The sequence below is a fragment of the Scedosporium apiospermum genome (genome assembly GCF_000732125.1).
Source record: "Scedosporium apiospermum strain IHEM 14462 chromosome Unknown SEQ_SAPIO_0089, whole genome shotgun sequence".
NCBI classification, from domain to species: domain Eukaryota; kingdom Fungi; phylum Ascomycota; class Sordariomycetes; order Microascales; family Microascaceae; genus Scedosporium; species Scedosporium apiospermum.
In genome coordinates this window covers 249,237-272,539 of record NW_015971790.1, presented here as the reverse complement: position 1 = coordinate 272,539, position 23,303 = coordinate 249,237, and the positions used below count along the sequence as shown (strand labels likewise).

Here is a 23,303-nt window from a genome sequence, read left to right as displayed (position 1 = left end):
CTCGTTCGGCGTTAAATGAAGCAGGAGTTACCTGGCCGCGAGGTCCAAGACTTTGGTCTTCTCCTCTGATCCATTCTAGATGGGTCTTTAACGCATCAATTGAGGAAATCATATTGGTACTTAAGGTCAGAAATGAAGCCCAGAACGGGTCAGCCTCAACTTCATCGGAAGGCGTGACCTGTAGAGAGTTACTCCTTCCCATGCAAAGCTCGCGTAATCTTCGACAAGTCTTGTCGCCGAGGAGAGTCAAGCGACTGTGGTCCTAGAATGGGGGAGGACGTATCCATATCTGAGCTGTAAAACCACAATTATGAGTACGAACCAGAATTACGGGGAGAAGCCAAGGGGTTGGGGACAAACTCTTGGTCGTCTGCACCTTTACTCAAGACAACAGCGGGATGGTAGCTAGGCAACAGTTGTCCTCATCCGCCAGCTGTCTTTGCAATGCCGATACTCTTCTCGAGTGGTCGGACGGAGATACTTCGAGGATGTGAAGAAGGTCTCGGTTTAACAAGACAAGTAGATTCTAGAGGCTGGCAAATATTCAGGATGCAAGTCGGCATTTAGTGCACAAATGGATCAAGCACACGAGTGGCCACTTTCGACTCGCTAGCGGTGGCGTTGTTGAGGAGAGAAAAAAAGGGAAGAAAAAGGGTGGTGGAAGGAAACCGGCCTTTTATGCTGGTGGAATTCGAGAAACTTGCCTCTGGAAGGCACCACCCTTGAGCTGGCGGAAGGGGAAGGGTCGCGACTGCCCTCCTCTACTGGGACATGCTGCTAAGGCATGAGAACCGAGGGAAGGAGCACGCCAAGTACTAGCATCCCACACATCTCGTTGTACTGATCAGTGGGGGAGAGGAAAGGAGACTGGATCTAGTAGATATCACCCCTGCCTCGGAGCGCCAGGGCTATCTCTAGATTTTGTCATAGCACGAGGCTGTTTACAAAAGCGAAAAGAACTTAAAGAAGCAAAGAAGACCGACGTGTTCAAAAAAGAAAAGGGCACTGGTGTATGAATAAGAAGTAAATAATCTCAAATTGCGAGGGCTTCGATGTTCTCAGATAGATGTGCAAGATAACAAGCAGAGATGGCCGGCAGGTGAGATGCGGAAGGCAGGAGATTCGTCCCACGAAGTAGAATTTGTCTTTTCTACTTCAATTATGCATCCAAGGTGGCCTCGGCGGGGAAATATCATACGAAGCGAAGAGGCAAGGGGGTCAAGATTGACAAGTCACGAGTGGGGGATAAAGCGGTATTGCAGGAGAGCCTCGCTATTGATAGTATATAGATTTCTACTTTCGAAAAGCCCAATGAACAAGCCGTCTCCTCAATTTATCATTAGAAGGGGACACGGTTACACGGCACACTGTCAGCCATGGGTAAGATTGGGAGAGGTTCAAGCCTTGCCTCGGCCAACTCATCCTCGACTACATTTCCCTTCCCTTTATAAATAAGCATAGCAAAACAAACCAGCACAAACGACCATAGCTCGCAGAGAATTGAGGGTCCCGTCCGCTCCCCTGTACACAAGCTGCGAAGCGCCAGACTAGTAGTTGGGTCGGTGACGACCAGCGAATCCCTGGTGTTGTATGTTTTCTTTTTGTATCTCAAATTTTTTGTCTCCTGTTTCCGGTACTCTCCAAAGCGAAGGGCAGTTCCTGGGCTGAGAGGAGGGACAGTCTTCCCGTGACTGTATCCGTTGTGGCTGGAGCAATCATTTCGAGTCAACAACAAATTTGGGATAAGCCCTCGTGAAAGAAGAAACCCTGTAACTTCGTCTTAAAAATACACATCTATTGAAGACAATACGGGGCGCAATGCCAAGCGCTTGGGTGTAGTCTGGTCTGGTTCGGTTCACAAGTCACACGACACAATTGGCGATCCTGTCTAAGAGAAAGAGTCATCATTATGTGGCGCGTCGAGGGTTGGTGCAACACGATGCAGTATTGAATGTCCGCTTTAGAAATCATCCCGAGAGAGCAGCACATCCATCAATGGAAAAGCTCTTCCACTCTCCGGGGCTGTGGCTGTTACATATGTCCAATTGTGCTGTAACTTTAACTCCCGTACATTGTTCCCCTCCGTATAATGAAACTGAAATTTCAAGTGTAAGTCTAAATGCTATTCGATAGAGAATCGAGCATGACGGCTTGCTGATCAGGGGCGTAACGCGTAACGACCAAAGAGTCAACGCTTACCTTGGCAGTCCTTGTCGAGAAAGACAACCTTGGCACTCAGTATCCTCTGATCCGAGATAGGCGAGCAGTGGTTATCAGTTTCGCTCCATGTTCCGGTGGAAATGGCAATGCCACCGGAGCAATCCTCCTGTGAGCTGAAGGAAACGATGGAGAGAAGACCGTCGGCGGGTGGGGTATCTGAAGATGTAATGGGTGCCACGGCCCAGACAAGAATGGCAAACCAAAGAGTCTTCATACTGGTAGTTGTTTGATTAGGTGAACTAGGGTGCACTTGGACGTTGGCTTAGAGCTGCTGGGAGATGAGCGACTATTCTTGAGAAACAGAGGTACGAGCGTCGACAATGGTTTATAACTTTCGTTCAGTGGTACATCCTATATGTCCGGCTAATACCAAGCATCTACACACTTCGTTGTTTATTGTCTAATTGAAGAGCTGTGCTATTATTGGAAACAGGATAGGCTATAGTGCCAATGCAGAACGGATTGCGGGGGAGGGGGGATAAATGAAATCTGGGGATTCATTATTCGGGTCAGCAAATGTCCGGAGGCGGCGGGGACCGAGTGGTTCTCGAGCAGGTTTTATGCGGTCATCTCGACGGATTTGGCGGCACAAATTCTCGGCACTCTGTTTGACGTTTGGTGATTGGAAGAAGAAATAGAAGGATCGCAGTCAAATATCCCTTTTTAATTTCTTCGCCAAAATACGAAGTGAAACGTATGACCTCGACGGCACCCAGGTCAATAGCTGCGTGGCGGAAGAGGTAGCCGAAGACCAGGTGTTAAACTTAAGGTGCAATGATATCTTCGTGAGCTCTGTTGCGGACAGAGATGTCATAGGCGACAAATCACGGGAGTAGATTGGCCTACACTGCAGGAAGAGTCCCCATCCGGCAGGGCAAATGCATCCTTTGCTAAAGTCGCACTGCATCGCTAACATGTATCATGATACCTTTATTGAGTAATGGTAAAGCAGCGCCTACGAATGCTAACCTTGCTCCAGGTCGAGCCCGTTGCAAAACACAGCGTCAGGGCGAGATTGAAGATGCAGGAGTCACGGATTGGGGAGCCATGATCCTAGAACCAGACGGGTTTTCTCGGCACAGTTGGCCGGATTCGCACCATGGCGGAAAGGCCAGGTCTCGAGAACGGAATCTGCCCTGTGAGAATTTGGAGATGTAGCTGAAGAGGTTCGGATATCGCCTACGCTCGTCTTACACGGCGGGAAAGATACCCGTGTGGATGGCAATACGGTTTCGGAGCGCATTAGAGGAATTGGGCTGCCACTCGAATTCGTTGCACAGCCTGGAGAAGGCCACCGGCTTGAAGACAGGAACCGTGTTGAGGATTTGGTGAGGCGAATGCCTTCCATTGTCTTAAAACCCGGTGGTCTTGATGAGGGGGAAAGTATAGGGATCTTAATAAGGGAACTGGGAAGTCCGTCTCCTCTCACACTCTTGTGGCAGAAGAGCCTGTTGACATCCAAGGGTTAACAGAGTGGAAGGGAGGGACTAATCATTCATCGTTCTCTATCGTTGCATCCGCCGTCAAATCTATTCGCACTCGCACCATCCTTACTCCCTTGCTCTTCATGTACTTCTGCTTTTATTACTATTCTCTCGTAATAATAACGAACAAGCCACTTTCGAGCCACTCGTCTTTCGCCAATCTCGTCCCGTACACCAGTATGCCCCCCTCTGCATCGAGAGCATAATGAGCCCGTGCTCATTTCTACCTATTCGGTGGTGGCTTAGCTGTTCGGCGTCCTCGTAGCCGATGATGTGAGACAGGCCGTGTTTGTCTGGATAAACGCCTTTCTATTTTAACTAAGATGTAGAACTCGTACACAGGGAAAGTGAAAAGATACACCTCACGGCAATTAAGCACTGTATCAATTAGTCTAATGGCCTCCAAAAGTTCCCCGGCCCACTCTCCCACTACACTGAAGGGTCTCACCTTCCCCCGTAATCACACAGCAGTCAAGCCGGCAGCAGTAGCCAGAGCCATAGCCAAGATCCACACCTCAACATGGCCAGCTCTACGAGCAAATCCAGTCGCATCCGTCGTCGTCTTCTCGGGTTCTGCTGGGCCTGAGCCGGTGGCGGTGGCGGTGGCGGTGGCGGTGGTGGTAGGCGATGTGCCGGTCACCCCATTAGCATGGCACTGGGCATGAGCCAGACCCACGTCTAACCATGCAGCGCTGCCCATTCTATCTGTCATGGCCTTGTACCATCCGCGAGGGCAGTCGGTGACGAGGTCGGCAATGGTTGAGCTTCGCTCAGTCCACCAAGAGAAGACATCCCCGGCGTAGGAAGAGTACTCCGGGAGCAGCTCGGGCGCGATAGTTGTCGTGATGTCGCACCAACGAGAGTGAACAGGCCGGGGGCAGTCCAGCATGGCAAGGCCGGTCACCGTGCACGTCTCCTCGAAGAGCACTCCGCCGAAGTTGAGTATAGCGTCCTCCAAAGCCCCTGTTGGCACGGGCGGAACGAAGTATTGGACCAGGCTCTCCGTTACACACTGCCAGGGATCGGTGGTTCCAGTTGGTGTTTCGGTAGGGAAGAGCGTGTCGGTGTTGATGGATAGGTCAATGGCGAGCGTGGGGATGACAACCCCAAGGAGGGCGAAAAGCTTGATGCCTCTCATGCTGCAAGGGGTAGCATAGGACGACAGTAGAGAGGTCAGATACAGATAAGGAGGGCGAAAGAGCGTGTGAGAGTGAGAGCGCGTGTGTTCCCAGGCAAAAGCAAAGGCAGGATGGCTTGCGGATGACGGGAAGTTAAGGGTATGGGCATCGCTGATGAGAGGATACGTCGCTTGAAATTTGCGTGACTTGGGGGGTGGAAATGAAAGGCCCACCCTCGCACACCCTGCATCTTGTCCTCCACCGGGAGCGCTTGGCGCTCGTCTAATGTTGCCAAATTCTCCCATAAATTTTCAACGCAATCTCCGCCCAGGCCTCATAGACAATTGGTCTCGTGAAAATCATCCAGGCTTGATTGGCTGGTCGACGCCGCCCCTGTTTCGAGCCACGAGGTCGGTGAGTGGTTAAGACGAATCGTACCAAGTTCAACTCTCGACCGACTCCTCTTTTTTTCTACGAAGTACTAAGATCACTTTCTCGTCTGACACTAAATTCCCACTTTTAATACCTCAATCTCGTTTTCCACTCACCCTTATCCCTGCACGAAAGGACTACTTGGTAGGATGCCTTACCTTTGTGACATTAGCTACTCTCAAGACGCGTGCGTAGCTGCCGTGCGAGATTATTATCAGTTCTTGGCCCAGCTTTACCTCGATGAATCATTCATCCTCGAACCACCAGCTACGGGCTGGCCCTTCGACGCCGACAGTCTCCAAGACCTAGGGAAGTCAGACGAAGTCATCTCGCTGCTCCGCCACCTGCCGTACATTCGGGACGACAACGTTACGGAGGTCAACGCGGCCTCCAATTGTGTCTTTGCCGACTGGCAGAGGTGGGCGAGGCTTATCCGCGAAGGCCACAGCAGCGGCGAGGATGCCCGGCTCATGGCGGAGAAATGCGACCTGTTTGAGATTCTTCCGCTCCATGTCGTCAGTCTGACGGACGGCAACGAGTATAACCCCATCTTCCTCCTCGACACCGAGCTGGGTATCGTCCTGTGGCACCAGTGCCCAACCGAGATCTGGCTAGAGTCCCCTTGGGAACCCATCCAGGACGACCCCTGGGAATACACAGAAGACGACGATGAGCAGGCACAGTGGCGCGCGGATTCGACAGCGTGGGCCATTGGCGACTTCTTCGAGGTACTAAAACACCAGTTCCGTACCATGTACATGGTGCCTTTCGGCCGTCGCACCGTGCGCAGCGTCAACACTCTGTTTTCCCGTCCATCAGGGAAGGACAGCATTCCTGTGGTGCAGAAGATTCTGCGCGAGCATGGCTGGCCCGACATGCAACAGTACCGGAAAGAGGAATGCCTCGTGGCAATCCATGAAGCCATCAAAAAGCAGTTCCCGGACATGGAAGAGTGGGACTTCTATGGGTCATAGTGGTGACTCGAATGCCTTCAAGCTTACGACTCGTTTAGCATGGTGTGACAAGAGAAGAGCATAGACCTCTTTAGCGCGACGCAGACTGGTGGAAATTAGATGAGCGATGACCGCGGGAAGGATTAGCCAAGCTTGGTCACGAAAGAGAAGGATCCATTTCTTGGAAGAAGCTGGACGTTTCTTTTTTTTTTTTAATTTTTTATTTTATTTTTTTATCCATTGATACAGGATAGAATTATCACGGGACAGGGCGACCGGGGAGCTCCAGCAGGCCGACTTAAGGAAAGCCGAAATCCAGAACACACGGAAATTACCGAACCGTACGACGACCGCAAGCGACAGAACAAGTGGGGGGACTGCCCCAGGGCTCATCAAGGGCCAAGCCATGGAAGCAGAATAGTGAGGTTGGGCTAGGTAGAGAGGAAAAGAGAACCTCTACGAATAAAGCCTAAAGAGGACTACTAGATGGCTAAAATAGGGTAGTATACAAGGGGGATCTCTGGAAGGAAATAAGAGGAGAGGAATTCGTGGTCAGTGATACTGTATGCCCTATTGTTCCCCTCCACTCTGTGACATGTGATGAGTTGAACTAAGATTATCCTAGTGTTAAAAGAATCTCGTGAAGTTTGAGATTCGGGGGATGCTAGGGGCGCAGCGTGCGTTTTTTTCATTTACCCGCTCACCTGCACTATATTCCACAACTTCAGATCCTGTTAGCACCGTAATCCATGATTCCAGCATCTCGTCCATCTCCACATCTATTGTGATATCGTGCCTATCATTAAATCCATCGTTTAATCCGCCGTTGAATTAAGCTTGTTTCTGCGTCATGTCTCCACCTTGTCGGTCATGGCAGCTACGAAGGCGGCACCTCTCGTGTGGATTAATGGCTTCCCGGCTCCGGAAAGCTCACCGTGGCCACGGCGATAGCGATGTTGCGCGAAGGAGTGATTGTTTTAGACAACCACAAGCTGATCGACCCCGTCGAGGCAAGAATTTCGCGAACCCATCCCGATTATCAACGGGAGCGTCAGTCATATCGTAAAGCGATACTGGATGAATACGCGTGCGGTGCGGCGATGCTCTCACGGCTGGTCATTTTCACAGTTAAAGTACTCCTTTTCTACCCGAGGAGGTGTTGATAGAGCCAATGCTTATTCGAACCAAGACTTTCAATCCAACAATGGCCTGGGCCGGGATGTAGCCACAGAGTACAAAGATGCGGCCAGTAGAGCTGGTCGACCATTCGTCCCTATATACCTGAGTTGCGATGTCCTCACGAACCTTAAACGCGTCGCCAGCCTCGACCGAGTCAACAGCGGGACGAAAAAGCTGACGGATGCCCAAGTACTCGGAGACTTGCGCTCGAGGTGCGAGTTGTTCCGCTTCGATGACTGCCCCGGACTGACGGTCGAATCAACCACCGCGTCACCTGTAGAGACAGCTACGGAAATACTAGCATTCCTCCAGAACGGCCATAGTCTTTTAGGATCTCGGCAACAAAATACGCCTTAGGTCAATGGTGTAGTGTCTAGCTTATATAGCCGCTCCTTCCCTTGCGGTCGCCGTATCCTTGCCAGGTGTGACCCGTCGGAAGCCCTCAGCTTCACGTCACCCGTTCTAGTGATTCAGCTGCCCGCTCGAAGTTCGGAAGCAATGGGCCAACTGGTAGAAAGTCAGCCGGGTCGCCGACAGAACTAGATTTGAGACCTGAATGTGACGAATTGAGCAAGATCTGTGCAAATATCATATCATTGAGAACCACAAATATGGTCAAAAATGTGAGATATGTAAAACATCGATGCGATTGAAAATGTCTGAGAATTCCAGCCCCTAGTCCTAAAGATCTGCCCGATCTCCGAGGTTCCAATGGAGCTTTCGACAAGATCATCCCGCCAGTGTTGAAAGGATCTTTCCCGAAGTTGGGGATTCGGGGGATATCTCGAGGTTCCTGCTGTCTAAAAAACAGTTGCCGCACTCGGGATCACAATCTTTCCACTCCCAACCTCCGCTCCTCCCCCGACAACATCTGTGTCTAGTCTCCCCTCTTCCTCAGCGGATTGAGATATATCCACCCTAATTACGCACTTCCTTCCAGCCCTCAGCCCCTGGCGAACAAAAATTCGAGACTTGCCTCCCTCAAATTTGAGATGTCGATGCCTCGCCAGATACGCGCCAAAGGGTCCCGCAGCACTACCAGTTGCCGGGTCCTCCCCTGCCATCCCGGGGTTAAAGAATCGTGCCTGGTAGGTGGTTTTGTCAGAGGCCTCGGGGTCCGGGGCCACGAAATAGATGCCGTGGGCCGTGTCGTCTACAGCACGAAGTTGCTTGAGAAGAAGATCGCGTGGTACTTGGATGCTGTTAAGTACAGCAACTGAGGAGAGAGGTAGGATGAGATGTCGCGTCGTGGATGTCGACACGATCTGAGGTCTCAGCGCTCGCCCTTCAGTGCGGAAACCAATATCGGCCTCGGAGAAACCGAAGCTAGCAGCAAGTGCTGGCACGTCTGGATGGTAAGCGTGGGTCCCAGGAGGAGCCTGTCGGAGGGAAATGGAAATTTCGCCGTCCTTAGTCCTCAGAACTTTCACCGGCGAAACAACGCCTCCGAGTTCCTGATGAAACACAAAAGTCTCTACATCCTGCTCGATAGATTGGGGCGTCGAAAAGTTGAGGAGACCGGCGTGCGCGAGATACCACCAAGCACCCAGGATGTTGTGTCCGGATCCAAAGACTTCCCTGCCGTCAGGCAAGAACGAACGGAATCGGTAATCAGCGTTGGGAACGGTGGTGGGTAGGAAGAAGGTAGTTTCGGACAGGTTGAATTGACGAGTTATGAGTTGCATCTGGGTGGTGGTAAGGTTGTCAGCCAGGGCATCTACCACTGCGAGAGGGTTTCCCGTATAAGCCTCGGTCGAAAATACATCGACAATGGCGAACTCGATGGGAGACATGTTTATGAACGAGGATCTGAGGGGGGGTGTGGGATGGAAGATCACGGGCGAGTCACGGAAAAAAGTGTAGAATAAGATTTGATTTATTGATTGCAGCGTTTTGGTTTTCCCTCCTTTTCTTTGCGACCTGGGGATGTCGAGCTTCTATACCTCTACCGAAGGCCTTGGGCAGGGTACGAAGTAAGACGACGTAGATAGCGTCATGGTGCGGACCGTTTGTAGCGCCGAACACGACGACCGCTGGTAGCCGGGTACAATTGTAAGACTCTGATAGATCTGTGGGATTTGTCAGACTGGATGACAAATTCAGACCAATACATTCCATAAATCAACATCTCTGAACACACACACACACTCTAGATCCATCGTCCTAGAAGTTTAGCGATATGAGAAACCACATTGATATTTCCCCCGCAGCAGTTACTGAAATTGGTTTGGCTAGTGACTCACCATGCATTTCTTATGACTCGACATACTCGACATACTCGACATACTTGATACCCCCTCATCCACTTTCCTATGCCTACTCCATTACAGCTGGGATACAGCGGGCTGGCTGTCCTCTCTATTTGAACATGGACACACGTATCATCGAATGGTCCAGCGAGCGGCTGTAGCTAGTATGCGAACCAGAGTAGGCGCTGTTCCATTGTGCCTTGCGCATCTCCAAAAACGCATTCAATGCAGCATCGAACCCCTTCACAGTATTATTGTCCCATGTATTTAGGAAGGAGTGGTACAACGCCGCTGAGAAAATACTCAAGTGGATCGTTGAACTTGCCCTTGCGTTTTTCAAGGCGGACTCGGCATACGTTGGATGCAGGTACGAGCGAGGAGTATCGTCAGGATTCCCGTCATAAAATGCGAATGGGCTGGGCGAAGCCAACAAGGAACGGGTTTCTGAGAAATCCTTCGTCTTGGGCGGATTGGGGGAAAAGCAAGACGTTGGATGGTGTCAAACTTTTGTGCAGCCACAGTTCGTTAAGTTGGAACCCTTCCCTCGCCCCCTTTTCCCTCGTCGCCTTTTGCACAACTTAGGTGGCTGCCTCGGCTTTACCTAGAAACTGACCGAGTTGACGACGACGGCTTTACACTGCGCTTCGCGGGGACGCAGGAGAACTGTAACCTGTTTCCCGAACTCTGCAGTTCTAGGAAAACCGAGCGACTGCATTGTTGATCAATGTGACACATGTAAATTCATCTTCGTCGACTCATTCCTTCGTCGACTTATCATCATTGTTAACTCTGACTTCGCGCCCGCCTCATTCCGAATGTCCCAAATTTTCGCAGGGATATACATATTTCTTGACTCACGGTCCTTACTTACCTTACATTCCTTACATTCCTAGCTATTATCTTCTTTTCTCCCTCTCTCTCCCTCCTCTCCTCGTTTTTTTTTTCCATTTTTTTTTTTTTTTTTTTTCTATCTTTTCTTTTCTGGCCCTCCCCTTTCATCTATTCTCGTTTGCGTGAAATAAATTTTTAAATCGATTGTTATAGTAGTCTATATATGCGGGCGTAAACGTCTTCGTTAGACTCGGTGTAATCCATCTTTTTCTTGATCGTTCCTCTCGTGAACTGTTTGCTTCGAGGCCGTGACAGTATCGGTAGAGGGCAGTCTGGCTAGTGGCCTCATAGCCTTAAATCTATCAAGACCAATTCCAGAGTAAAGCCCTACCGATGGATGCTTCCAATCCGCTGTCTATGAACCCCATATCTCTCCTCCGTCACTTTCCTCTCCAAGCCCCATCCCTCCTCCTTCGAATGCTTGGGCAGCACCGGCTTTCCACCTAGACTTGATAGAACCACGCTACTCGTCGCCGTGAACTCGTCAAGCACCTGTAGCTCTTTGAGGGTGAACCACCTTGGCATGAGGAGAGCCCTCAGCGGGATGAGCAGGATGATCAGAATGGGAAAGCCGATAGCGCCCAAGGTGTGAGAGATAGCCACGCAGGCGAGGACCCCGGCCATCTGAAGCCCAACGTAAAGGTAAGCTTTGCGGCGGCGCACCGTGAGCATGGGATCGGTTTTTTGAATAAATCGCCTCTCGGATTGGAGGATGATGAGCTTCTCGAGGATCCCGTTCGATTCGATAGAGCCCCACTAGAACCGGAAGATGATCAGCCGAGGGAGTCTTTTCGAGGGTTACAGCGAGACAAGTACTCACCCCAACGACGAAGAAGACACCTGCAAACACGGCGGAGGGAATCGTGTGGAGGACAGCGAGTAGCGGGCCAGTCATGGTGCCGATAAGAGCCAATCCCATGAGAAAATGAGTGACGCGCTGTTCAACCACGGCCGTTGCTTTGACAAACGGTCGTCGGATCTCAGTTCCTTCTCCTTCCAAGGTGGGAATGACCTTAAGTTGGGTTTCGTAGATGGTTAGAGAATCCGTATGAACAGGTGCCTGGCTCGGTTGTTAGTATTTCGAGGCCCGCCAGATTAAGGAGATATGGTTCCTCTCGTACCTGGGGTACAAGCCCGTTCGGCATGGGTAGACCGAGAATTCCCGAAACGAAGGTTGTACAACCCAGCAGAAAGAAGTCCCAGTGAAATCCCCCGGGCTTTTTCAAGGGGTACTGGCGAGCCTGAGCTGTGATGCTGCTAACGTTCTGGTAATCCCGAGTTAGGCTCTATTCGCCGTCCGCCCAACAGACCAACTTACATGATCGTAATAAAAGAGGAGCATGACAAGGAAGCCAAACGGCGCAGCAAGAAACACCCATTTCACTTCAAGATTCCAGAAATCGATGAGCCAGTTGCGTGGCTGCGTCGGGTGGAAAGCCCGTGTGACAGGGACTCGTGCCAGGTGTGTATTTTGGATGTTTCCATGAATATGTGAGAAGCCCACCCAAAAGACGGTGGCGAACTAAGATCCCATTTTAGAGAGATGCACTCATTGCACCCTAAGGATAATGAAGAAGAATTATAAACTTACGACGTATGCGTAGTCGGCTAGGATGCCTCGAACGACCGGATTCCACACGGTACCGGATCCCAGCTTCTCGAGAGCATAAATCGTACCGAAGTAGAGTATAGCTATCAGGCATGCTAGATAGCCAGAGCTAAGTCCTTCAACCTCGAATTCATTTACCAACTCCTCGACTCCTTTGACTATTCGGGTTATTAATATGCCTGAGAATGGGAAAAGGTCTTGGGAAGCTGAAAAGGAAGGCGTGGAGAAGACAGACTGATATATATGATACCGACATACATGCCGAAGGATTCGCTAGAGAAGTCGGTAACGTAACGCATATAGTCACATGCGTTGGCTATTGCTACCAGCCAGTGGAAGATAGCAGCCCATATTCCGGTCCAAGCCATGAACTTTGGGTAGATGGAGGCGTCATAGATCTCGATGATGTCGTAGATGGTGAAGTTGAAGAGTGAAATAAGGCCAGTGACGCCGACGATGGTAATAGGCTGGGCGCCTAGGATGCTGAACACCATCGCGGCCAGCGCAGAAGAGAACAGAGCTTCGTTGACGCCAAAAAACTCGCCAGTTCGCCGGTACATGTCCAAGGTGTATGCGATGGCGGGGAGGAGACTATAAAGACAGTGTTAGCAAGGGGAATGCGCCTTTGACAGGGTATAAACGCCAGGTCGTGTCCGGCGGTCAGGACATTTATATGCAGATGCTGGGCTCAAGACGGCTTGGAGGGACACGGAACGAAGCTCGATGGATGGGGCTAACTAACTTGACGAAATATATCCGAATTGTGCTCGCCACGGTACGATAGGTTAAGGCATCGAGTATATCGCTCTTGTAGTATGGGAGTCGCCGCTTGATATCGTGATATATCCCCCGACCTGGCCGTAACACCCTCCACCGACGCCATCCTCGTTCACTGTCGTATCCATAAGTCGACTCCCTAGTGTTCTCCCTGTCAAGCCGTTCGAGATGACCGTCATCGCAACTCAAGGGGGCCAGGGTCAGATCAGGCGCCGAAGAACTTGACATCCTGCCGTCGGGCCGTTCGGGCATTGTGTTCTAATAGGAATTGCGCCGAACTGAACTAGGAGCGAGAAGGGAACGAGTTCGGGACTGCGGAAATTTGGATCTGAGAAAAGACTCTCTAGCTTACAGCCAAAGGATGGTCCCGTAGTTGAAGCAAGATTGAGGAAATAATCTCAACTGGGGGCAACTCCTTCTCTTATACATCCACAGTAACGACCAACAGTGGTGCACTGAGCCAGCCCCCTTTTGGGGGGGCGCCAGGAGGTGGGTCCGCTTCTCCGACCAGAGCTATATACACCGCTTTTCGCACATTCTACTCTCCCGTCTCTGAACATGTTACGCCTGTCACTGAGGAGCGAAAGCGGCATTAGTCTATTCTAGACCGCAAAAGTCCTTGCCGATGTGATTTAGAATGCTGCTTAAAAGCCGAGGCTCGTTGGGCTGGGTGGTTCCAATGCAAGTTCTGCAGTCATCGCCAAGCCTTGACGTTGGTTGTCCCGTATATCACAAGGGTTCCCCCGAGTTCCGTGACGGACGGAAGCTTCAGCTAACCTCAGACGTCACTGTTGAGTGTAGTAGACGGTGGCGGTGAGCATGAACGCGAGATAGGACCATCCAATGACGGGCCGACGTTCCAGAGTACCTGGACAATAAGAAAGGAATTCTGCCCAGGCAGAAATTTTTGCCCATTGGCCAGACATTGACGTCACCTGGCAACAAATTCCGCCAAGCTCGTTCGGTGCCTCAGCCGCATGTCAGACCTGAGAGTTAAATAACTCAGTATCTCTTCGGAGAAGCTTTCAGAAGATCATGTCGTAGGTCTGTCCTGATTTGACATGATTTGTATCTCAGGCATGCCCCGTCTCCATACTTCTAGCTTCTCTCGAACCCCCACACACCCCACAGGCACTCATTTGCTCGTCATTTGCTCGGACGGGAACCCTTGGCGGCACAACTCGTACAGTGCTTGAAAATACTCATAACGCGACAGGTCACCGAGAAGCGCCATGCCCACGCCCTGGCTTGTTACAAGTTTCCATCAATCGCCTCCCACAAAGCAAGGCCGGCCGCAGAACCCTCAACGAGGGCTTGCAGGCAACTGACGAACACCGCGTTTGCACCGAGAGAAACTCGACATCTCAGCCTTCTTTTGAAGCGGAATTTATCTGCCTTGCAAAGGGATGACTATCCGCATGTCTCGTGAATTCTGTCTCGCCCGCCCTCTGCGAATTGCTGAACAATTTCGATACCAACATGATGCCCGCACCGGAAAGGGCAACCACTCTGCGGGAGAGCCTGAGCCGGGCCCTTCTGGACCAGCTCACTGATGCCTTGCTAAATTGCCGATCGATAAACCAACTTCAAGTTCCCATTTTACGTTTCGAGGCGTTCCTAGAGGATGGCGACGAGGACGGTGGCGCCACCCCGGGCAGCAATTTACCGTCACGGCGCCCGATAGTATCTGTAAGCTCCATGGTTCTATTTCAACATGTTAGGATGTTTTCTAAGCCTATCCTGTAGCGGTCAATGGATCTTACAGGGATCCTTCCATCCCCAGACCGTCTAGATTCTTCAGATCGGGCTTCTACCGCTCCCACCCCACATCAACCTTCAGGCCCTTCGCTAGTTTCGATGCCTCTACGGCAGGAAGCGACCACTACCGCAACATCTAGTGACACGGAAGACCCAGCACTACCTACTCACTTCCGAGAGGCGACAGAGCATAACACACCATATCCTGGCGACGAAAGCCGCCGCAACACACTAAGCCTCTTGCGGCCATCCCGAGGACACGCCTCCATCCAAGACTGTGAGGATAGCCACAGGCAAATCAAAATCGATGACCGGAACTTTCCGAAGAGGATCAAGGCACAGAGTGCAGTACCAGTTCCGCAGGAATCGTCTTTTGGGAGGTTTATTGTCAGTATCTGGGAGCAGATACATGGCGGCCTAGACCTCGAGCCGCGGAGCCTCGTGGAGCAGTGGAAGCTCACCGCCATCGTTGCCAACACGTCTATGAGCAGCACGGGGCCCTTGAGCCATGATGCGCTCTTCTACCCACCCACGCAGGTTCCCCTCACACCGCCGTCGTCCACCGTGAATTGCTGTTCTAGCCCCCCTGAGGACGGAAACAGTGCTTTCCGTCGGAGTAGCGAGTTTTGTAGGAGAGTTACCCAAGCGAGCCGAACATGCAGGTCTGTCGAAGTTATCGTACAGGCGAGGTGGATAGAGCACTTTGACGCATACGTGGAATTTTTGCGCATCATGCACCCGGACATATCCCCGACCAAGTGCCGCAAAGCGGCCCTAATAAAAGCCTGCACCGATTTCGGGTGGTCTGAGAAGGAGCTCCGGAACAAGATGGCAATCTGGCGCGGGTATAAGGAAATCAAGGAGGCGGGCGGGTGGGCAGCGCTCGTGTTCTCTGGAATGGGGATTTACCGACTGTGTAAATATCGCATCGGCTTCAATACCGACTGCCTCCGCCAGCTCATGGCATTCAGGCCACGATTCGAGGTGGCCGCAGATACTTTACATCCCCATTGGCGGCAGCTGCTTGCCATTGTCGGCGAGCGACAATGCCAGGCCCAGTTTACGGGCCATCCTCACGATTGGGTGGTCTACCAGGACGGCTCCGAGCCTGCACATCTCTCGTCCACTTATGTTGACCGGGAACCCTATTTCCATTTCGACCACCTTGACGAATCCGTCATCGATACCAATGCATGGAGTGCTGACGATCCAAGGTGGATACCCCCAGCCTTTCCCACTTCCGGTCCCTCAGGTGGATCGGGCCCCGTGGTTGCTATCGACCGGTGCACCATTTGCGGGATGGAACAGTCAGACGACCTCAAGGTGAATAATTGCTACTGCTTCCCTTCACTGTTTGGAGGCCCTCGATCTAGGCCACCAATTCAGGTCTTCCACACCACGAATGGCAAGCGAAATGGCGTCCAGGCCCTTGTACCGTTCGCCCGAGGCGCAGCAATTGGGGAATTTGTCGGCCTCGTTACAAAAGGTATCGAGGGCTCCGACGTAATGGTCAGCTCGGCCGGAGGCCAAGACTACCAGATCTGGCAAGGCCGTCAAGGGAACTTCACCCGATTCATCAATCATAGCTGCAAGGCGAATGCCCAATTCCAACCGTTCGTATGGCTCGGCACGCAGAGGATTATTCTGGTCAGCAAAGGCATTGAGGCGGGCACGGAGATTACTGTAGATTATTCGCAGAGTTATTGGCGTGGCTTGGACAAGACGTGCTTGTGCGGGGAGTCGTGTTGTAGATATAATGGGCAGGCGTAAATGCAACCTAGTACGCACACGACAAAACGATTTGATGGATAGCCGAGCTAAAGTCGGGCTCATCACCTAGATTATGCTGCCCCGTTAGCGGACTGACGTAGGCGGGCTTTGCTAATAGAATATTTCCCAACGAAGCACTTCCGACGAGAAGTGTTCGAGTATCTACGTCAAACCTTCGACGATCATCTTGTTGGGTCAAGTCTTCCCAGATCAACAGGACGAACGGGCACCACTAGAAACATTTGCAGGGCTTCAGTCTTCAGCACTTTATGATGGTATCCCACAGACAGGGATGGACAAAGTGGCATCCGGAAGCAGGAAGAGCCCACTGTAAACTTTCCAATAAAACTCGTGGCCGTATTGGGGTTTCGGGATCTCCCTTGGTGGAGTAGGGAACAAGAGTTAACCTGGTGTTATCGGCTCTTTGTTGTCTTTCTCAATGTCTATGAATGGGGTCAGACACTTGATCCATATTATGCTCCATGTCTTCAAGAATCAAAATCAAACTAAGTAAAAGATCACAAATCTAGAGAGAACGGGACGGTCTGGTTTTGTTCGGCATCCAACATAATATGTCTTAGCGGTGCACGAACCATGAAACATCTAGCAATCAGTTCAAATCTATCCCACTTATGCTGATCTTGCACAACTTAGTCCCGACCGGTACTGTCCTTGTATATCTAAAAAGAAACAGCGAGACCGGTGAATAGGAGACATAGATAATAGAAATAGCCAGCGAATAGTTGCGAGCATACTTCCTACGTGAGATTCGATAGGCATCAATGTAGACCTTGACCAGCGGCACTTGTCAGATAGCCCATGTGGACGGTTAACTGGCCCCAAAAAGGTGCTGCAAAAGACCTTGAATACTAAATTCTCTAACGTTTTTAAACTCTAGAAGGCTTCGAACTAGGCAAGAGGCTTTGGGCATAAAGGAGTTGCCTAAAGCAGTGGTGTTTACCCCTTGGAGAATGGCGCCATAGAACATCACGTCTCACGGACAGCCTAGGGTTGGTTGCCCAGACCCAGGAGTCAAGATACGGCAGGCTCGCGTGGAGCATGTTGAGATTTAGGCTTGAGTAAAAACTAACATCAAGGCTTCTCATGACCCTACTATTATGAAGACAAACTTCACTACTTGCAGTCACACCCTTAGGAGATCTATTTGGAAGCATTTTCATACCAGACTGTCATTCCTACTCTTCCTCGCAGGGAAAAAGCACAGGAGAAGGCATAACAATAATTCACAAAAGATAGATGCATTGGTTGAGCCCTGGAGATGACATATTAGGCAAGTACATCATTCAACAATGACCCAGGGGGGGTTGAGGTCGACGCCGCGCCGCAAATCCACGCAGTCTACAGTCTAAACCTGAGGAAAAGGCAAAGAAACCAGTGTACATGATCCACCGTCTAAAAACACTATTATGAAATGTCGCCTAGAGCGCGTGCAACTCTTGGAGGACGGTGGCCCACCCGTCGTAGTCAGAGAAGGGCAGCGAGTCGACAGGGCAAACCGTCCCCGGCTCCGGGAGTTCCCCGCGCTCAAAATACGCAATCGTCCTCTCTGCCGTGCATTTCGAGGCCTGCGGCAAGATGGTATGCTGATTTCCCAGGTCAGTACGAACGGGGTGCCCTGCAAACAGGAGTTAAACAGGAGGAAACTTACCCCGTAACCTTCCTGCTCAAGTACAACGCTTCCCTTCCAACTAGAGCTCATGTTTTTCGCCGATACAAGCGGTGAGACGGGGTCGTGCTGCGTGCTGATGAGGAGCACAGGGTAGGCTGGATCTACGCGAAAGTCGCCGGCGTATCGCTCTTTGGCGTCCATTTTCCATCGTGAGCATTGGATAGCACTAATGTCGGAAACGTCGCCGCCAAGTCTGCTCAGTGCCCACCTGGTATCGACTCCAGGCATGACGTCGTCGATACGCTCTGAGCGTATTTGCTTGTCGCCGCATTTGATTCCAAGGACAGCATCCGCATCAAGTGGGCTCTCACCAGCCAACCCGGTAGCTGCACTGCCTAGTTGAGTGAGGATCCCGGTGGCATTCCCGGTTATCAAAACCTCAAGAGCCTGGGCCAAGCGGGGCCAGCGTATTGGAAAGTACATATCACTGTAGATCATGCCCTTCAGGGTCGGGTAGTCGACCATAATCCCCGCTCCACTAGGGAGGGTTAGTGGAATCGGATTGTACTTGAGCTTATCGAGAGCGGCGTAGATGTCTTCCTCGAGCTGACCTGCAGTGCGGTTACCTGCTATAGGGCAGCGGTCACCCGCAACAACGCACTGGGAGCAGAACCCAGAGAATGCGCTATCCACGTCCGTGACTTGTTCCAAGTCCCTTTCAAACTTGGTCAGCTGTTTTCCCGCCCGATAGCGGAATCATTTGGGGGTGGTCTTACTCTCGGTAATACTCGTGTGAATTCATGACGTCATCCAGCAAGACTCGGTCGACCCTATCGGGCCACATGGAAATCAAGGTGGCGCCCAGCACCGAGCCATACGACATTCCTGGGAGGGGGCAATCGTTCGTCAATAAGGGTAGGTGCGCTGGGAGAGCTTGATCATGTACTCACCCCAGTATCTCAGCTTGCCGTCTTCTTCAAGTACGTCCACCGCTGACATGATGTCTCGTGCAGTGAATGCGGTTCCGATGAGCGATCCGGCCGCGTTTTGGACCTGTCGACATGCCTCCGCCCGGAGCTCAGCCTCAGCCCAGACCCTTCCGAGAGCGACGTCCGAGGCGTTTGTAGAAAACAGAGCTGTACTTTCGGCCGCCGTCCTTTCATCCTGGGTTGCGTAGCAGGAGAAGGGTAAGGTATTTCCAGTTCCACTATGCCACGAGAGAAAGTCAGTCTCTTCAGTCCCTTAGGCAGGGTGGTGGGACATACCGAGGAACGACATTGATGATATCGTAAGAACCCCCGGAGAGACTACCGAAACTTGTGTAAGCCGAAAAGGAATGCCCATTCTCTTCTATGGTATTACGTTACATGCATTCTGAAAAGACGGCCATAGTAGGCCATTTCCAATATTCCACTGCCGCCGGGACCGCCAAAGTTCATAAACACGCTCCCCCTCTTCGGGGTCTCGGCGGCAGGAATTCTCATGAGCTGGATATCGAGCATTTCGGCCGCGGAGTCATCAGTATAGTCGAGTGGGACAGCCAATTTACCACAGAACAGGTAGTCGGTGTCGTTGACGCCGAGGTGGGCGCATGATCCCCAATGGATCTGGTTGTTGCGACGATCGAATTGGTGATGGCGCGGGTTCGGGGGCCTGCCCCAAGCTGTCGTCAAGATAAGAGAGAACAAGAGAGCTACCTTCATTGTTGGAAGGAAGACGGGGGGATGGATTAAAAGAGAAACTGATTGTTGAGAACTTGGGAGATGGGGGGAGCCGATTGAGATGGGCAGTCGTCACCGTTAAATACGACAAAGGTCATGGTTGACTCGACCAGGACCCCCTGAAAGGCCTCCGTGATCATGTTGGCGGAGCGGATTGTTCAGCTAGGTAGACAGTAATATTAATTGCTGAGATTTCTATGTGTGTGTGGATCGTCAACACCAATATGCTCACACCCCGGCCCACACCCAGCCAGGAACCGTGAAGGATTCATCGAGAATCGAGTTCTGTCTTTTTGGGCGGACAACTTTGACGCTAGTTCCCTTTTGGCGAAACGATGCGCTTCCAGGCGACGTCATCAAACCCGCGTAGGCACGAGCTGACTGCAGGTTCGCCAAGTTCGCCAAGACTGTAAGCCCCAATTGGGGGCGCCGAAGTGGCTGCTTCCTTGGACACGACATGACTGGCTGACGGGGTTGGAACGGAGACGATCGGTCGCCACCCGACCTTATAATAGAGTCTGCGCCTTTCGACTCGGACTTGGTGTCCCGAGCTTTCCACCTTTGCACTCTTTCTTTTGCCCGAAATCTAGATTGGCCGTCACATTCCTTGTTTCCTGTTTTTGGCTAAACTGTGCGCGCGTCGCTAATCGATCGACGATCGGCGAACTCGATGGCTGGGGTTCCGACTAGCCGCGGCTGCGATGCATGTCGCAAACAGAAGAAAAAGGTCAGGCCGGAAAATGTACCCTACCAAGATAATACGGGCTAGCCCGAGAAACCACCAGCGTTATCAGCATTACGCAGTGACTAACTGGAGTTGCGCAGTGCGACCTTGCCCAGCCGGCGTGTGGAAGATGCCAGCGACTCAGGATACCCTGCGTCGGCTGTGGGACGAAGCGCTTCAAGTTCAAGCAGGAAAGACCTGTCTCTCCTGCGTTCCGTGCCGAGCTACTTACTGCCTCTGGATCTACATCCCCGATATCGGCTGATCGTCCCGCTCCCGCGGCAGCACTCGCGATCAAGCTGGTTCCGAGTAACGAGCATGGTCGGCGTAGAGGTGCCTTGGTCAGTATTTTGAGCATCTCGGACCTGCGATATGACATATCGAGCTGTGGCAACTTTCTCCAAGAGTTGCCCCAACGCATGGGCCGAAACCCAGCTCTGGATGCCTCGATCGACGCCCTGGCCAATGCGTATACGGCTCTCCGCACACAGACCAAGTCGCCGGAAGTATTTTCCGCTTACGCCAATGCTCTAAGGTGTCTGAGAATGGTCATGGAAACTTCCGAGACGGCTCAGACACCGGAGACCCTCTGCGCCATTTACCTCGTCATGATATGTCAAGTTAGTCGGGTCCTCCATATCCTCCAAAATCGGCTTCACTTTGCAATACAGACAAAGACGCATATGTTTCTAACGCCCTAGCTCACCTCAGGCCTGGATCGGCAACCCCGACGACCAGTATGTGGCCCATTCGGAAGTGGTGGTGCATGTGTTGAACTGCATCGCAACGAATAACTGGACGGGTAAATTCGAAACACAGCTTTTCGTCACCTTGTGCATGTCAATTGTAAGACACAGCCTCCTACGGGAAATTATGCGAGGCCGTCTACTAAATTTACTTCGCATTATTAACAGTTGCCGGAGAGCATCTATAACCCGAAGATCAATCTGGGACCCTGGTTCAAGAAAATGGTCGACGATTTCATTCCGCACAAGACAACATCCATGAAGAACGGGGGCCCAGGCCCCGCTTTGAGTATGCTCACCTTTGCCAGGCTCATCGAGTTCGTACGGGATTCCGGCGGCACCGGCGACGCTACGGAGATTGAAGCGGCGTACGAGGGCATCATGCGCGAAGTGGCCCAGGCCCGGAAGACCCTCGTCCGACTATTCCCCGACACGAGTGGGAAACTAATCAGTGAGGGGGGCGGCCGCCCTATCTTGCCGGCCACCACGGGTGGCGAGAGGGAGAGGGTGCATATGCTCTGTGTGGCGCAGCTGGCGATGCTACTAGCCATGGGGATGCTGGTGAACAGTGTGCTTGGAGCCGTCGCCTTCGACAACCGCGAGCTGCAGGAGCAGGTGGCCGGGTTTCCAGACGAGCTGGTCGGCTTGGGAAGGGTCGTGGACCAGTACCGGCCTCTCGGAGCCGGGTTCATCCCCGTCTGCTTGCTGGTCGGATGCGTATCGACCACCAACCAGGCGCACCTAGCCCAGATGACCGAGGCGATGAAGACGTACAGTTCTAGCCCGATGCAGATGAGCTGGGAGGTTTGGTCCACGGAGATGAGGGGGTCATTCCAGACCTTGAGGTACAATATATCGCTGCGACACACGAGGGATATTAGTCTTATGCCAGGGTATTAGCAAAATAGTTGCGGAACAAATAAAGACAGCGCCAAGAGGTCGCTGGTAGGGCTCGGAAAGCCCATGGGTAACCCGTGGGTTACGTGACCCATCGGGCCCACGGGTCTCGAAAATGGGTAGTAGGGTAGTAGATGAAACCCCCGGGCTGTCTAGGGAATGTATGGGTAGGCAGTGGTGGGTTAGAATCCATTATCAATCAAAGCAACCCACCCGCGGGTTCTATTCACCTACTACCCATTACCCATTATCTACTTATCTACTATAACAAGTCGTATATAGTTTCTATATACAGATTCCTTCCATGATTCCTTCCGGTTGGAATCATGGAAGGAACTCCAACTGGAAGAAATCATGGAAGGCATTCCAACTGGAATCCAACTAGAAGAAATCATAGAAGGAATCCTAGTATAGTAGAATCTATATATAGAATTAGATGGGTTATGGGCTATTTGGGTAACCCGCCCTTAAGTATGGGTACCCTCGAGGACCCGTATGTAATGTTGTAGTGGGTTTATGGGTCAGATGGGTAGCCTGCCATGGGTTGGTGGGCTCCCAGCCTACCCGCGGGCAATGTTGTAACGGGCGGCGGGCGGGTGGTGGGCGGGTATTCCGAGCCCTAGTCGCTGGTGATCGGACGACTCGGAGAATGCCGTCAGATTATAAAGTACTTCGTATAGGTATAGATGATAAAATCTCTAGGGCGGCTCTTCCTAATACCTGAATGTGTGTCTGGTCCTTGATATTCGAGGTACCTTAATAATTAAAAGCCTGCAAATAATCGTAGTGTAAGCATTGGAAATTCGCCAACAATGTCGGCCCGCTCCCGATTCGCCCCGAGCCTGACGGAGCGCAACACGTCGCCATATTGGGACTAGTTTAATTGTGGCAGGGCTTCGTGGCACTAGTAATACAGGGCGCAGACTTGGCTTGCATTTCTCAGCCAACTTGAGGTCAGACATCATTGAGCCCCTCTTGGATGACGCCCGTGTCCAAAAGGTGGCATGGCCCACCTATAAATGATGGAATTGGGGAAAAAACGAGGAGGGGAATGAATCTCGGGATGATTGCAACAGCATCACCTCTAGACCGAAATATTACCTCTGGAAAACATGTCATTTACCCCATTCTCAGTAAACACTCTC

At 51.8% G+C, this 23,303-nt stretch overlaps 3 protein-coding genes and 4 pseudogenes across 3 annotated transcripts; 3 read left to right on the top strand and 4 right to left on the bottom strand.

Moving 5' to 3' along the window:
- Window positions 1-4,164: 4,164 nt before the first annotated feature.
- On the bottom strand, window positions 4,165-4,842 carry SAPIO_CDS3784 (annotated as a pseudogene; the record flags this gene model as incomplete).
- Window positions 4,843-5,403: 561 nt separating this feature from the next.
- Window positions 5,404-6,228, top strand: SAPIO_CDS3783 (annotated as a pseudogene; the record flags this gene model as incomplete).
- A 1,958-nt stretch (window positions 6,229-8,186) lies between these two features.
- Window positions 8,187-9,179, bottom strand: SAPIO_CDS3782 (annotated as a pseudogene; the record flags this gene model as incomplete).
- Window positions 9,180-10,853: 1,674 nt separating this feature from the next.
- On the bottom strand, window positions 10,854-13,164 carry SAPIO_CDS3781 (uncharacterized protein; the record flags this gene model as incomplete). The annotated part of the gene is made up of 8 exons (XM_016786502.1): window positions 10,854-11,282; window positions 11,347-11,586; window positions 11,648-11,791; window positions 11,845-12,048; window positions 12,118-12,218; window positions 12,274-12,314; window positions 12,394-12,726; window positions 12,878-13,164. 8 exons carry the CDS (start codon window positions 13,162-13,164, stop codon window positions 10,854-10,856), a joined length of 1,779 nt encoding a protein of 592 aa, XP_016643845.1.
- Window positions 13,165-14,769: 1,605 nt separating this feature from the next.
- Window positions 14,770-16,440, top strand: SAPIO_CDS3780 (annotated as a pseudogene; the record flags this gene model as incomplete).
- A 1,439-nt stretch (window positions 16,441-17,879) lies between these two features.
- Window positions 17,880-19,931, bottom strand: SAPIO_CDS3779 (uncharacterized protein; the record flags this gene model as incomplete). The annotated part of the gene is made up of 7 exons (XM_016786501.1): window positions 17,880-18,044; window positions 18,110-18,785; window positions 18,847-18,955; window positions 19,021-19,277; window positions 19,336-19,377; window positions 19,433-19,723; window positions 19,813-19,931. The coding sequence occupies 7 exons, from the start codon at window positions 19,929-19,931 to the stop codon at window positions 17,880-17,882; spliced, it is 1,659 nt and encodes a 552-aa protein (XP_016643844.1).
- An 84-nt stretch (window positions 19,932-20,015) lies between these two features.
- Window positions 20,016-22,248, top strand: SAPIO_CDS3778 (uncharacterized protein; the record flags this gene model as incomplete). Its single annotated transcript, XM_016786500.1, has 6 exons — window positions 20,016-20,050; window positions 20,179-20,200; window positions 20,617-21,135; window positions 21,227-21,361; window positions 21,430-22,106; window positions 22,170-22,248. 6 exons carry the CDS (start codon window positions 20,016-20,018, stop codon window positions 22,246-22,248), a joined length of 1,467 nt encoding a protein of 488 aa, XP_016643843.1.
- Between the last annotated feature and the right edge of the window lie 1,055 nt (window positions 22,249-23,303).